The 12228-nt window shown below is 44.1% G+C and overlaps 1 protein-coding gene across 13 annotated transcripts in view; it reads left to right on the top strand.

Moving 5' to 3' along the window:
- DLGAP2 (DLG associated protein 2) overlaps positions 1–11949 on the top strand; it is a 402575-nt gene extending 390626 nt beyond the window's left edge. For all 13 annotated transcript variants that reach the window (XM_082215473.1, XM_082215468.1, XM_082215475.1 and 10 more), the window contains 2 exons: positions 7104–7256; positions 10747–11949. In XM_082215473.1, coding sequence (XP_082071599.1) covers positions 7104–7256; positions 10747–10965 — 372 coding nt within the window. In that variant the 3' untranslated portion in view covers positions 10966–11949. The remainder of the gene's footprint in view (positions 1–7103; positions 7257–10746) is intronic.
- Positions 11950–12228: the final 279 nt, after the last annotated feature.

The raw sequence follows: 12228 nt of genomic DNA on the forward strand, positions 1-12228 counted from the left end.
CCAGGAACCCCCTGTGCCGCTGCCACGTCACAGCCGTGGTGCAAAATACTGTTAAATTATCTGTTTAGCAGAGGCTTTGAAATGTTTGCCGCCGTCTGCCACTGCAGTGCTGCAGCAACACAAGCGCTCTCCCTGGTCACCTCAACCACAGTGCCTCGCTCTGAGGTAGGACTCTGTCCTCCGAGCAAGGAGACGTGGGCTCTGTTGCCATGCCAGTCTGTTGACATGCCCAGTCAATGAGTTGGTGAATGTGCAGCAGCAGCAGCTATGGTGGATGCCCTTGCTTTCGTAGCAGCCACAGTCGGCTGAATGCTAATCAGGGAGGTGGCTATAGCAGCAGCACCAGATTTAGGATGGTGTGAGTAGTTCCCCCGCACAGGGCACAGAGCCAAAGGGACACAACATTGAGGAGATCCATATTTGGGGGCACCAATTTTTGGCCTCGCACCGGGCGCCTGATTACTTGCCTGGTAGAAGCAGTCAGGGGTAGGAATCACAATCTGTTGCCCTTTATGATCCACCAGACTTGAAGCCTGCACCTCACCATGCCACATTAGAGCACCAGCCCTGCTCATATTTATTCCAAGGCTTTCGCTTCTCAGACGGCGTCCTTGTAATCGACGCCTCCATTAACACTTTCAGAAGAGTCGCTGCTTTTGATCACTGCCGACGGAAACATTACTATAATGCTGTCTATTACACATTTCCTTGTTGCATGTGGAGCACTGGAATTTCCTGAAAGTACTTATTGATGATCAAAACACCATCCGCTTTTAAAGTACGTTGTGATCCTTAATTTGTAACAGTGAGATCACCTGGGAGTCGCACCTACCCATCCTTCAGAACTGTCAAATGGAGAAGCTTGGATCTACATTTTAGCATCCCATCGCTACTTGTCCTCCAGTCCCATTTATTTGCTTTAACCATTCCTTTTCAGCTAGGTGGGCTTTGCTATGGTCTAGTGACAGTTGTCATATTCGGGGCTGGGAAGGAATTTTCCCCGCTCTGCAGGTTTCGCCTTTCCCATAGCACTAGTAACAACTTTGGCGGTGAAGGCCTTGGGCGGAATCCTATAGTCTTTCATCCAATTGGGGTTTCATGAAGTGGTGACTACCCCACCCCCCGTCCCCTGTGGCGGCCTTAACAGGATACCCAGTGAGAGGGGTCTGGAGGGAAGTCTCTGTCCAAAGAGCCAAGTGCATAGGGCTAGTGGGCCATACAGCTTCCCTCAGCGTTAGGCGGCTATTTGTGTAAACCTGCGTTTTGCGATGGTTCCTCCCCCAAAAAGACCCTTTCATGCCTCAGTCCCCCAGGGACTGAGGGGATACATGCCCAGTGCATATGCCAAGGCTTCCTACATCTGAAATCAATAAAGTTGTGGCCATTTTAAATCCCAGACTGTTGTCATGACCATTCATTTACCATTCAGTGGTTAGGTTGGGGGCTCTGCGGCTGGGCTTGCAACCACATTTTAGAATTCTGTAGCTACTTGTCCTCTAGTTCCATTTATTTGTTTTACAGTGGTACCTCAGGTTACATACACTTCAGGTTACAGACTCCGCTAACCCAGAAATAGTGCTTCAGGTTAAGAACTTTGCTTCAGGATGAGAACAGAAATTGTGCTCCGGCGGCACGGTGGCAGCAGGAGGCCCCATTAGCTAAAGTGGTGCTTCCAGTTAAGAACAGTTTCAGGTTAAGTAGGGACCTCCGGAACAAATTAAGTACTTAGCCTGAGGTACCACTGTATTTTGCTTGTAAGGCCTTTCAGAGACAGGGCCTTGTCTGTTTCATCCACCACTATTTTTCTTTCCTTTTTTCTGCTGGTCCGAAGCTTAACACCAAGGTCAGGAAGCTGAGTCTATCCAGATATTATTGGACTCTGACCCCCATCCAGGTGTGTCCAGGTGTGATGGAAACTGAAGTCCAGCAGCATCTCTTCAGATGGTGCAGGACAGAAATAAAAATAAAAATTTTCTTTATTTTCTTCTTCTTTTTTAAGCCAGCAGTTTCTAGAGTGGGAAAAGAAGAGCCAAGGAGAAAGCAGATTTGATGTTAACTGAGTGAATGCATTTCATGTGCATTTTTTTATAAAAAAAAAATGTAAATAGGGAGCTATGATTGTTGATTTACATCTTAACTACAGCAAATACATTCCTTAAGGGCTCCTCTCATGCAATTAACATCACATGAAGTTCGGCCCTCAGAAACACACCGTAGCAACCAAGCTTGCCAGAATGTGGCAGGTTCTTCCAAATCTCCCCCCCCCCCCCCGCAGGAAGGTATGTGGTGAGTAGCTGTGAGAGGGAGGGAGGGAGGACTGTTTTATGAATGGAGCACAAATCAATTGCAGACTTGGCACGTTTCATATTTCCTGGCTTCAGAAATGCCATACAGAATCAGAGCAACTGGGATGAGTCTCACTAAGAGGGCAGCTGAACATCACTACAGTGGTACCTCGGGTTAAGAACTTAATTCGTTCTGGAGGTCTGTTCTTAACCTGAAACAGTTCTTAACTTGAGGTACCACTTTAGTTAATGGGGCCTCCTGCTGCTGCTGCCGCACCACCAGAGCACAATTTCTGTTCTCATCCTGGAGCAAAGTTCTTAACCCGAGGTACTATTTCTGGGAAGGCGGAGTCTGTAACCTGAAACGTCTGTAACCCGAGGTACCACTCTAATGCTTTTGTAACAGCACCACGAGCATGAGATGAAGTAAGGGCAAAGCAAGTGGCCAATGGATTTCAGTTTCCAAGTTGAACACTTCCACAAATTGACCTATCGGCCCTGTAATCTTGGGGCTGTGTCTCAACAGTGAGCAGCTGCCCCACTTCCTGTTCTATCTCCAGGCTCGACTCAAAATGCTGACACTTCCCTTCAGAGCTGTGGGCAAGCTGATATGGGGGAATTAGCTTCCCCCATATCAGCCAGTCTTCTTTGGTAGGCCCTCCTTTGGGTGCTGCCTGTGGTGAGGTGGGTCATTTTTAATGGTGGCGTCCTACCTGCGGAATGCTCTCCTCAGTGGTGTCTGCCTGGCTCCTTCCTTGCAGCAGGGGCCATGGGATGGAGATGCAGAGTAGCCCTTCCATCGCCGCCATTGCTGCATCTTGCGTGGAATGAGCGGCGGGGACAGATGCACCCATGGGAGTACCAAATTGGCTTGGGCAGTACTTCTATGCAGCCTCAACCTTTCCCACACCCCTGCCCAACCACAGCTCCATCTAGGTGTACACTGTAGTGGCACAGGTGAGAGGAAGAGGGGTTGCCACCTGCCATTACCAGCCGCATTGTTGTTTATTTTTTGCACCCAACAAGAAAACATTTCACAGATTTTTCCAGGGTGTTTTTTTAAAAAATAAAAATAAAATAGTTTTCGTTTCTCAGAACTTGACTTTTTAACACAGTTGGGACCAGGGGGTTGTTACTGTTACTGTTACTGTTATTTATTTATTTTTTATTTCATACTTTTTTAAAAAAAAATGGATAATGATAATTGTAAGCTACGCCGGGAATAAAACCCTTTTTTGAAGTTCAGAGTAGATACTGAATGAATGAATGAATGAACGACTATTTAGAGCTTGAATGCAGTAAAAAAAAGTTAAACACTACATATGAGCAATGTTTCACCGATATAGCAGCATAAAACAATAAAAAATTAAGTGATAAAAAAGACTTATGAACATAAAAAGTAGGACTTTGTGTGTCTACCAACGTTATCGTTCCTTAACCCTTCCGCAACATTAAAAAACATGGATGCAGATCCGCCCTAAGACTGTTATGCTTCTGCAAGCGATATTTTTTTAAAACTTCCCGAAAGAGGGATAGCTTAGGAGTCAATTCCAGACATAGTGCCTTGATATGATCTTGTCGTCTGTGGATTCCATTGCATTGCATTTCTAAAATTGCTGCACGGTGGCAAAATCATTCATCTTAACCCACCTAACTGCAAGATAGGCGATATTCTCATTTGATTTATGTTTAGGCCAGGAGTGCCGCCTTAAGTGATTTCAAAAGTGAATTTGGCGCATTATTCTTAATACTGTAGTCAGATATACACAAACAAAGGGTGTGTGTGTGTGTGTGTGTGTGTGTGTGTGTGTGTGCGCAGTTACATATTAGATTCTTCTTTGCAGAAACCGGGGTTTTTCTTCATGTTGGTACCTACCAGAGATGGATGTTACTAGCCTTCTGAATTCTAATGAGATCACAGCTCAAGGCAATGCAGTTATAGACCAATACAGAAGTGAAACATCATCCATGCCCTTTTTGTTAGCTATTTTCCCTCTGGACGTAGATCAATTTATTTCAAGCTGCATTTCTGTGTTGTTGTTTTCGGAAAGACGGGTTTCTGGATAAGATCAAATTTAAGGGTGCCTCAAGACGAAGCATCTCCAGTGTTATGCATTTTGGGCAGATGTTATTAGTGTGGAGCATTGCACATTATCAATTTATATATACATTTCGGTGGCAGGAGGCAGCCCTCTTGTGGCCCAAAGAATGTAAAGCAAGAGCTGTTCAACGAAAGAGCGACGTTGGCAATTATGCAGAAGGCAAACTCACTGTTTCCAGCGGAATCACTTGTTGTTGTTGTTGCTTAGTCGTTTAGTTGTGTCCGACTCTTCATGACCACATGGACCAGAGCACGCCAGGCACTCCTGTCTTCCACTGCCTCCTGCAGTTTGGTCAAACTCATGTTCGTAGCTTCGAGAACACTGTCCAACCATCTCATCCTCTATCATCCCCTTCCCCTTGTGCCCTCAATCTTTCCGAACATCAGGGTCTTTTCCAGGGAGTCTTCTCCTCTCAAGAGGTGGGCAAAGTATTGGAGCCTCAGCCTCAGGATCTGTCCTTCCAGTGAGCACTCAGGGCTGATTTCCTTAAGAATGGATAGGTTTGATCTTCTTGCAGTTCATGGGACTCTCAAGAGTGTCCTCCAGCACCATAATTCAAAAGCATCAATTCTTCGGCAATCAGTCTTCTTTATGGTCCAGCTCTCACTTCCATACATCACTACTGGGAAAACCATAGCTTTCACTATACGGACCTTTGTTGGCAAGGTGATGTCTCTGCTTTTTAAGATGCTGTCTAGGAAGTAAAAAATCACCCCCTTAAATTAGGGTGGAATGGAAAACCACAGTGGGGTATAGTCTAATAGTCATGGTGGTATATATATTATATAAAGCATAACCCTGGATAAAGTGAAGAATATATGCAATGCAAATATGCGTATGCATTCTATGAAATACCACCCATTGCCAGGTAGACTGTGCCACAAGCAGCCAGACTTCTGTTAAATGCTGCAAGTGGATTAAATCTCATTTGCAATAACCAAAACGGTATTAACCTCCATCTAATTTCTAATGGTCTGGCACATACTATGCACTTGACGCGTGCTGCACTGAGATATAAAATTAACAAATTATTGGTTGAATAACATGTAAAATGAAAAATAAATTAGCATTAGCCACTCCCATCTCCTCCACTAAGGATTTCCTAAGGAGCAAAGTTAATTCTGAAAAACACAAAAAGTCTCCTCAAAACATGCTTGGCTTTTGACAGGAAACCCCTAAGGCACAGTCTGATAACTGGTAGAGCAAGAGCCCTGTGTGTGGCTCACAGGACACATTTGGAAAGGAGAAGGGATATATGAATGGGATCATTAATAGCAAGAAGGGTCTGCTGAAAAATGTTTAAAGTGTTTCCTCCTGGTCAATGGAAGCTCTTTCTAGAACTTCTATGGCGTCAGGGCTATTAGAAGACACCACCATCCCCAAGGCCCCCAAGCCCTCCCCCAGTAAATAACTTCAAACAGACACATAATTTTAGTTTACAAAACAAATTGAGCGGTATTGGCCTAGGCATTGGTCAGGGACTATAACTGACTCCTGCCTCTCTGCCAGGCAGTCTGAAAGGGTAAACACCAAACGAGGGAGCAACATTGGTGAAGATCGATGGAAGCTCACCCCAGGGTTCCTGTGGTCCTGGCATGGCCCTAGCCCCTCAAGTGGGCTTCGGACGAGATCCAGGACCCCCAGATTCCTTTACCGGAATGCCCTATTCTGGAGGGGCAGGTGATGGCCGCACCTCCACTCCCACACATTTCTATAAACCAATGCCTAACCACCAAACCTTACAAGTTGTGATGACTGCTAAGGGGGTAGGCGAAAACCAAGTGGCTAAAGCCAGTCTGCCAAATACCCAGCCCCTGTTCCAAAACAGGTGACCCAATCCAAAGCAAGGCCAAAGCAGCAGCACCTAAAATAGGGAGGGAGGATGTTCAGCAGCGCAAAGCAAGTGCCCTACCCCCGCCGCGCTGCCGCATTTATAGGACCCCGGAATCACGTCACCTGCCTCAATTGGCCCAAACAGCCAAGCGCAATCCCGGGGCCCAACAGACAAGGCTTGGGCCATGCCTAGCAACAACACACCCCGTGGGGGTGGCTTAAGGGTCCCGAGCGCAACCAGGACCCTCGATTTAGGAGGATCCCATATTCCTCCAAGGTGGCGTTTGGCCTGCCAGAGGCCTGACTCCACCCACTCTATTGTTTACATAAAGCTAAAATGGGGAACCTGATTTCTAGGAACTGATTATTGTTTGACTAAACCCCTTCCTGGCCAACGGTTGTGTGTTTTAGATAGCCACGCAGAAATGTTTTTGATTCCAAGGTTACTAACATATAAGAGAAATTAGCCTGAGTTCCAGAATATTTCTGTTTGAGAACAATTTCAAAAGATATGCACGTAATCTGCTTTGTTCAATCCACATCTCCAACATTTATCCAACCCTAACTTGTATATTAAGTTCCATTTATAAGGCGTTAAATACCATCGGTAGAGGGTTTTTTAATAGTTCCGCCTTAGGTCTCCTGAAATTATAGTAGAATGGAAGTTGTCCCCAATCCAGTTCCATGGTTTCCTGGCTATTCTTTGATCCATATCTTGCACCAAATTCAACCAAACCATAGTTAAGTTTGGGGAAAGAGTATTCATATCTTTTGCACTATGTAGGAAAGACCTGTTTTGTGTGAAAAGCTTCGCATCATTCCAAAAACATTTTACATCCTGGCTCCCAAGTGAATTACACCTCTTTTGTTGTATCTATGTCAGGATCCCAGTGCAATGCCACGGCCGACTTCGCAGGATCTAGCAGGATTCTGGGACTTGTTACAGCTTTCAATTGAAGATGTCAGTATGAAGTTTGATGAACTGCACCAGCTGAAACTGAATGAATGGAAAATAATAGAATCACCTGAAAGGAAGGTAAGCAAAATATGTGCAGACGAGCTCCTTTTCAATTGGCATTGACATGTGCAACCTTCTTGTGTTGCTAACATCCCATTGATCTTTCAAGTCTGAATTTATTCCCAGTTCAGCCAGTTATTTCACAGTGTACTTTAGTGGGTGCATGGGGGGGGGGGAGTTCCAGCGGTAAAATAATAAATAAATAAATAAATAACCGTATTTACTAGAATCACCTTTTTTGGCCAAATTATGTTGCAAAAAATTAAGGTGCGCATTAGATTCGATGGCACATTTACATTCGCCAGCAAATACTTTTTTTGGTTTCAAGGTTCTGAAAATTGAGTTGCCCATTAGATTCGATGGCGCATTAGACTCGAGTAAATACAGTAAAATATGGATCAGCAATGCTTGCCCACTCTCCATTAATGGGCAATTCCTAATGTTGACAAAACTGTAGTTTATTTGGTCTAAATGATGCTTCGAGTCTTTGACTCTGCAAGGTTAATTCTGAGGGATGGCTGCACAGGAGGAAGCGCACATGACATCTACTGTCCACATTTGTTGCTCCTAATCCTATCCTCGACTATACTGTAGATAGGTGCCGCATTCTTCTTAGACCCAGCAATCCTATGGCTCACAGGAAGCATCAAGTGTTCCTCTCTGAGGCTGGAATCTGGTGTTGCTATTCCTGGGGAAAATGTCAGTAGGGTTATGGGTAGTTTGGAGGCATATCAGGGTATCCCCCAAACCTGGAGGGGGGGGGAACTATGTCAGTTCAAAAACTGACAATGAGAGGAAATTTTAATTTTATACACACACACACACACAGAGAGAGAGAGAGAGACAAAACAGAAAAACGGAACACAAAGGGCTTTAGAAGGATTGTTCAGCTTCACTTGGTTTCTGTGCCTGCACATTTCATCCACTTTGGCCAGGAAGGGGAAAGTTATGCTAGGCTTTTGGTTCCCCATTCTAGTAAATGGGGAGACACAAAGCTGCCTTATTATACAGAGGGGCTCAAGACACACACAAAACCAGAGAGATTTCCCCATTGCATTTGACTTGCAGCCAAATGCAATGGGGAAATCCTGACATAGGATGGAATATTTTGATTGCAGATTGCAGCTGCAGAGATAAGAAAAGAAGAGTTGTTCTGTTGTCTGAAGAGGTCACTTCCTGGTTGACATGGAGAAGCCATTTTCAGTGGAGACCAACGACGGAAGTGCGCAGCTGTATTGAGGCAGCACTGGGTGTTGAAATTTTGCGCCTCTAACAATTTTGCACCTGGGGCAACCGCCCCTGTGCGCCCTCTCCCACGCTACACCACTGCTGGGAATTGCAGGTGTGCAGGCTGTACTTGCACTCTAGACCTGCTTGCTGGTTTTCCACAGGCATCTGGTTGGCCACTGTGGAAACAGGATGCAAGACTAGATGGGCCATTTTCCTGGTCACAGGCTCACATTATGTTCTTATGCTAGGGTGTGCCTGACAATAATTAATGCTAAGGGTCTTAATGCAGAGAAGAGAATAGAGATGAGCACACAGCGGCAATCTCATATTTATCAGAAGCCAAACAAAGTATAATGGGTCAAATTAAAAAGCAGGTCCTTTACATAGTCTTTCCACCACTCCCTCAATTTGAGAATATGTAATTCTGTGTAGGGAAGAAGACTGGGTGCCATCTAGTCAAAAGGAGGCACTTCTGAGTCCTATTGATTTCAGTGGGAGAGTTAAAATGTGCTTAACACACACTCTCTCTGATTGAAATCAATAGCACCCTCTGTTTCCAAAAGGCTGAACAAGCTTCAGCAATTTTTAATAGGGTTGCAAGTGGACCTTGTGGAAAATAAGTATTCCACTCTGCTTCCAAGTAAAGTAAACACAAATTGATCTGGCAAGGTAATTCCTCAGGGTTGCCAGCATTAATGAAACCTCTTTGGGGGTTTCCATGGGTTTAATAATGGATGCCATTTTTGGATTTACTTGCGATGAGCATGTTCACAAATAGAAAAGAAAACATTCTGCAGCTTATATTTATGTAGGGCCGGGGGATGACAAGAAGGGAAACATCGGTGTATGCTTTGATCATACATCATTCAGCTGCCATGCTCCCAACGACTATTCTCCACAGGGAAACAGCACTTATGACCCAGAATGGAACTCATCAGATGTTACTTCTGTTAAGGATAGTGGTTTAATTTCCTGAAATAGGAATGTTTGCTTATGTTGAATTGTTGTTTATTTTTAGCATGAGGTTTGGCAGTAGCTCTCATGTGATTGGCTGACTGCAAGTCACCGGAGAGAGGCATTCCATTCTGTTGTGACTGTTATTCCAGTAACTGTCGTTTTTAACTTTTTGCTGCTTCTGTGCTCTCTCTCTCTCTGTGTGTGTGTGTGTGTATGTGGAAAATGGCTGCTGAGAGAGGTTTCTCAGGATACAGCTGACAACAGTGTGTGTTAGTGGGTGATCTGTCTGAAGTGAAACAGAGGAGTTCCCTAAACGTTAATAGGGAGAAACCTGAGCATGAGATTGTAAATATATTCTTCTAAATTATATGTTTATGCAGTGCTTTTTTCTGGGGTATGCAGGGGGTACCCCTAAGTATTTTGTGAATCTTTGTACTTTTGTCCATTTACTGTATTTATTTTTCCCGATTTGAACTATAAAATGGTGATTTTTTGAGTCAAAATGAGAGTACCCCTAGACATTTTCTTAGGGAACAAAACACTGTGTTTATGAAAGTAAAAGGTTTTTTAAATATAGAGTCTGGAGATTGCATATCTCATTCATAGATAGATAGATAGATAGATAGATAGATAGATAGATAGAGGTAGAGGGACCCCTGACCATTAGGTCCAGTCGCGGACGACTCTGGGGTTGCGGTGCTCATCTCACTTTATTGGCCGAGGGAGCCGGCATACAGTCATGTGGCCAGCATGACTAAGCCACTTCTGGCAAACCAGAGCAGCGCACGGAAATGCCATTTACCTTCCCGTCGGAGTGGTACCTATTTATCTACTTGCACTTTGACGTGCTTTCAAACTGCTAGGTTGGCAGGAGCAGGGACTGAGCAACGGGAGCTCACCCTGTTGCGGGGATTCAAACCGCCGACCTTCTGATCGGCAAGCAGAGGCTTGACAACCATATGTCAGGAGTGCTCTGATGGTGTTTCCTGCATGGCAGGGGGTTGGACTCGATGGCCCTTGTGGTCTATTCCAACTCTATGATTCTATGATTCTATTCTATGATTCTATGATTCTAAGTCCTAGACTCTGTGGTTTAACCCACAGCGCCACCCGCGTCCCATAGATAGATAGATAGATAGATAGATAGATAGATAGATAGATATAGACACACAACAACAACTTCCTACATGCAACCGCCTGGACATGTAACATTTCACGCAGAAGCCTTAGCAAATGTCGGAACTTGCCCTACAGTAGCGCTTGATGTTCTTTGGCTTCTTTGTTCAATTCCTTTATTCTTATTCTTCTTTTTCAATACTAGGAAGAAAGAAAGGTTCCTCCTCCAGTACCAAAGAAGCCCCTCAAGGGAAAATTCCCTATCACGCGAGAGAAGTCTCTAGACCTGCCTGACAGACAGCGCCAAGAAGCCCGGAGGCGGCTCATGGCTGCCAAGCGAGCGGCCTCTTTCCGGCAGAATTCAGCCACAGAGCGTGCAGACAGCATCGAGATCTATATCCCAGAGGCCCAAACAAGGCTTTGAGGACTAGAACACTGCATAGTTTCTCCATCTTTTTTAAAAAAGACAAAATGAAAGTGAAACGCTTGTACAGTTTGTCTCTTCCCTGCTCATTTCCCCCCTGCCTTTGGTCACAATTTCCCCTACTGAATGATCCTTGGTGTCGTGTCCTTTGTGCCACGAGCGCAGCGGAATGCTTTTGGTTTCCTCAGAATTTGCTGAGCCTCTTGCAAGAACTGCTGTTCTTTTCTCTCCATTTCTCTCTCCTTTCCTTTCCTTTCCTTTCTTTCAGTATTTATTATCAGACTGAACAATCAGCTCCAAAGGATAGGGCTTGTTGAGACCTTACTTATCCAATATGTTCTCAGAGGACAACAAGAAACACCTCTTGAGATGGAACCCAGCTTACCTTTTTTGTTTGTTATTTATATTTTTATAAATTATGTGATATCTAGGGATAAGAATAACAGACTTTCAATTGGGTGCATCTCACCGTTCACCAGAGGCATTAGCTATTCCAAGTAGAAGGTGCTACAAATGTCAAGAGAAAGAAAGAAAGAAAGAAAGAAAGAAAGAAAGAAAGAAAGAACCCATCTCTCTCTCCTCTCCTAGTCCCTTGCCTTGTATCTGGCTAAAGATTCTGCCCATGTGCTCTCCCATTCGGCTCATCTTTGTTACTGCAAAATAACAGTAGGGCTATCATCTCATATTGAGTTGAGTTTTTTTGGAGATGAACAGGGATATCCAGCCATTAACCTCCAACATTCATCAGGAACAAAGAAGCATGGAAATATTTTCATATTGGGGAAGTCCAGCCCAGAGAGAAATACCCACTTGGAGAAGCGTGTTGAAGTCAGAAGGAGAAATGCAAAAAGAGTGGGACTTGAGTAATTAAAAGAGGGAAGAGGGAAGCCTTAAGAGTTTAGATCTTCTGCAGCAAGATGTGAAAAGTTCGATTCTAACTCCTTTGGAACATTCACTACATTTTAAACAGGTTTTTTTTTTTTTTTTAGAAAAAAATGTTGTATCTATTTTGTTTGCAAACATGATTGCAAAATTCAAAAGCGATGCTACATGACGTGTAATATTTGAAGTCTCAAAATGCTATATCAATTGAGTTTTCAGGGTATCCTTTAAAACAAAATACAAAAAAAAACCTTTGCTTGTTTAAAATGCCAGTTGTGATGTTGTAACCAGTTTAAGAAAATATGAATGTGAGTGGTAAGTATATCTCAGTTTAAATGGTAATCTTAAGGTGAAAAGGTGAACTGTGGCTTACGTTTGTAT

Source organism: Podarcis vaucheri (assembly GCF_965113315.1).
Source record: "Podarcis vaucheri genome assembly, chromosome: 3".
Classification (NCBI taxonomy): domain Eukaryota; kingdom Metazoa; phylum Chordata; class Lepidosauria; order Squamata; family Lacertidae; genus Podarcis; species Podarcis vaucheri.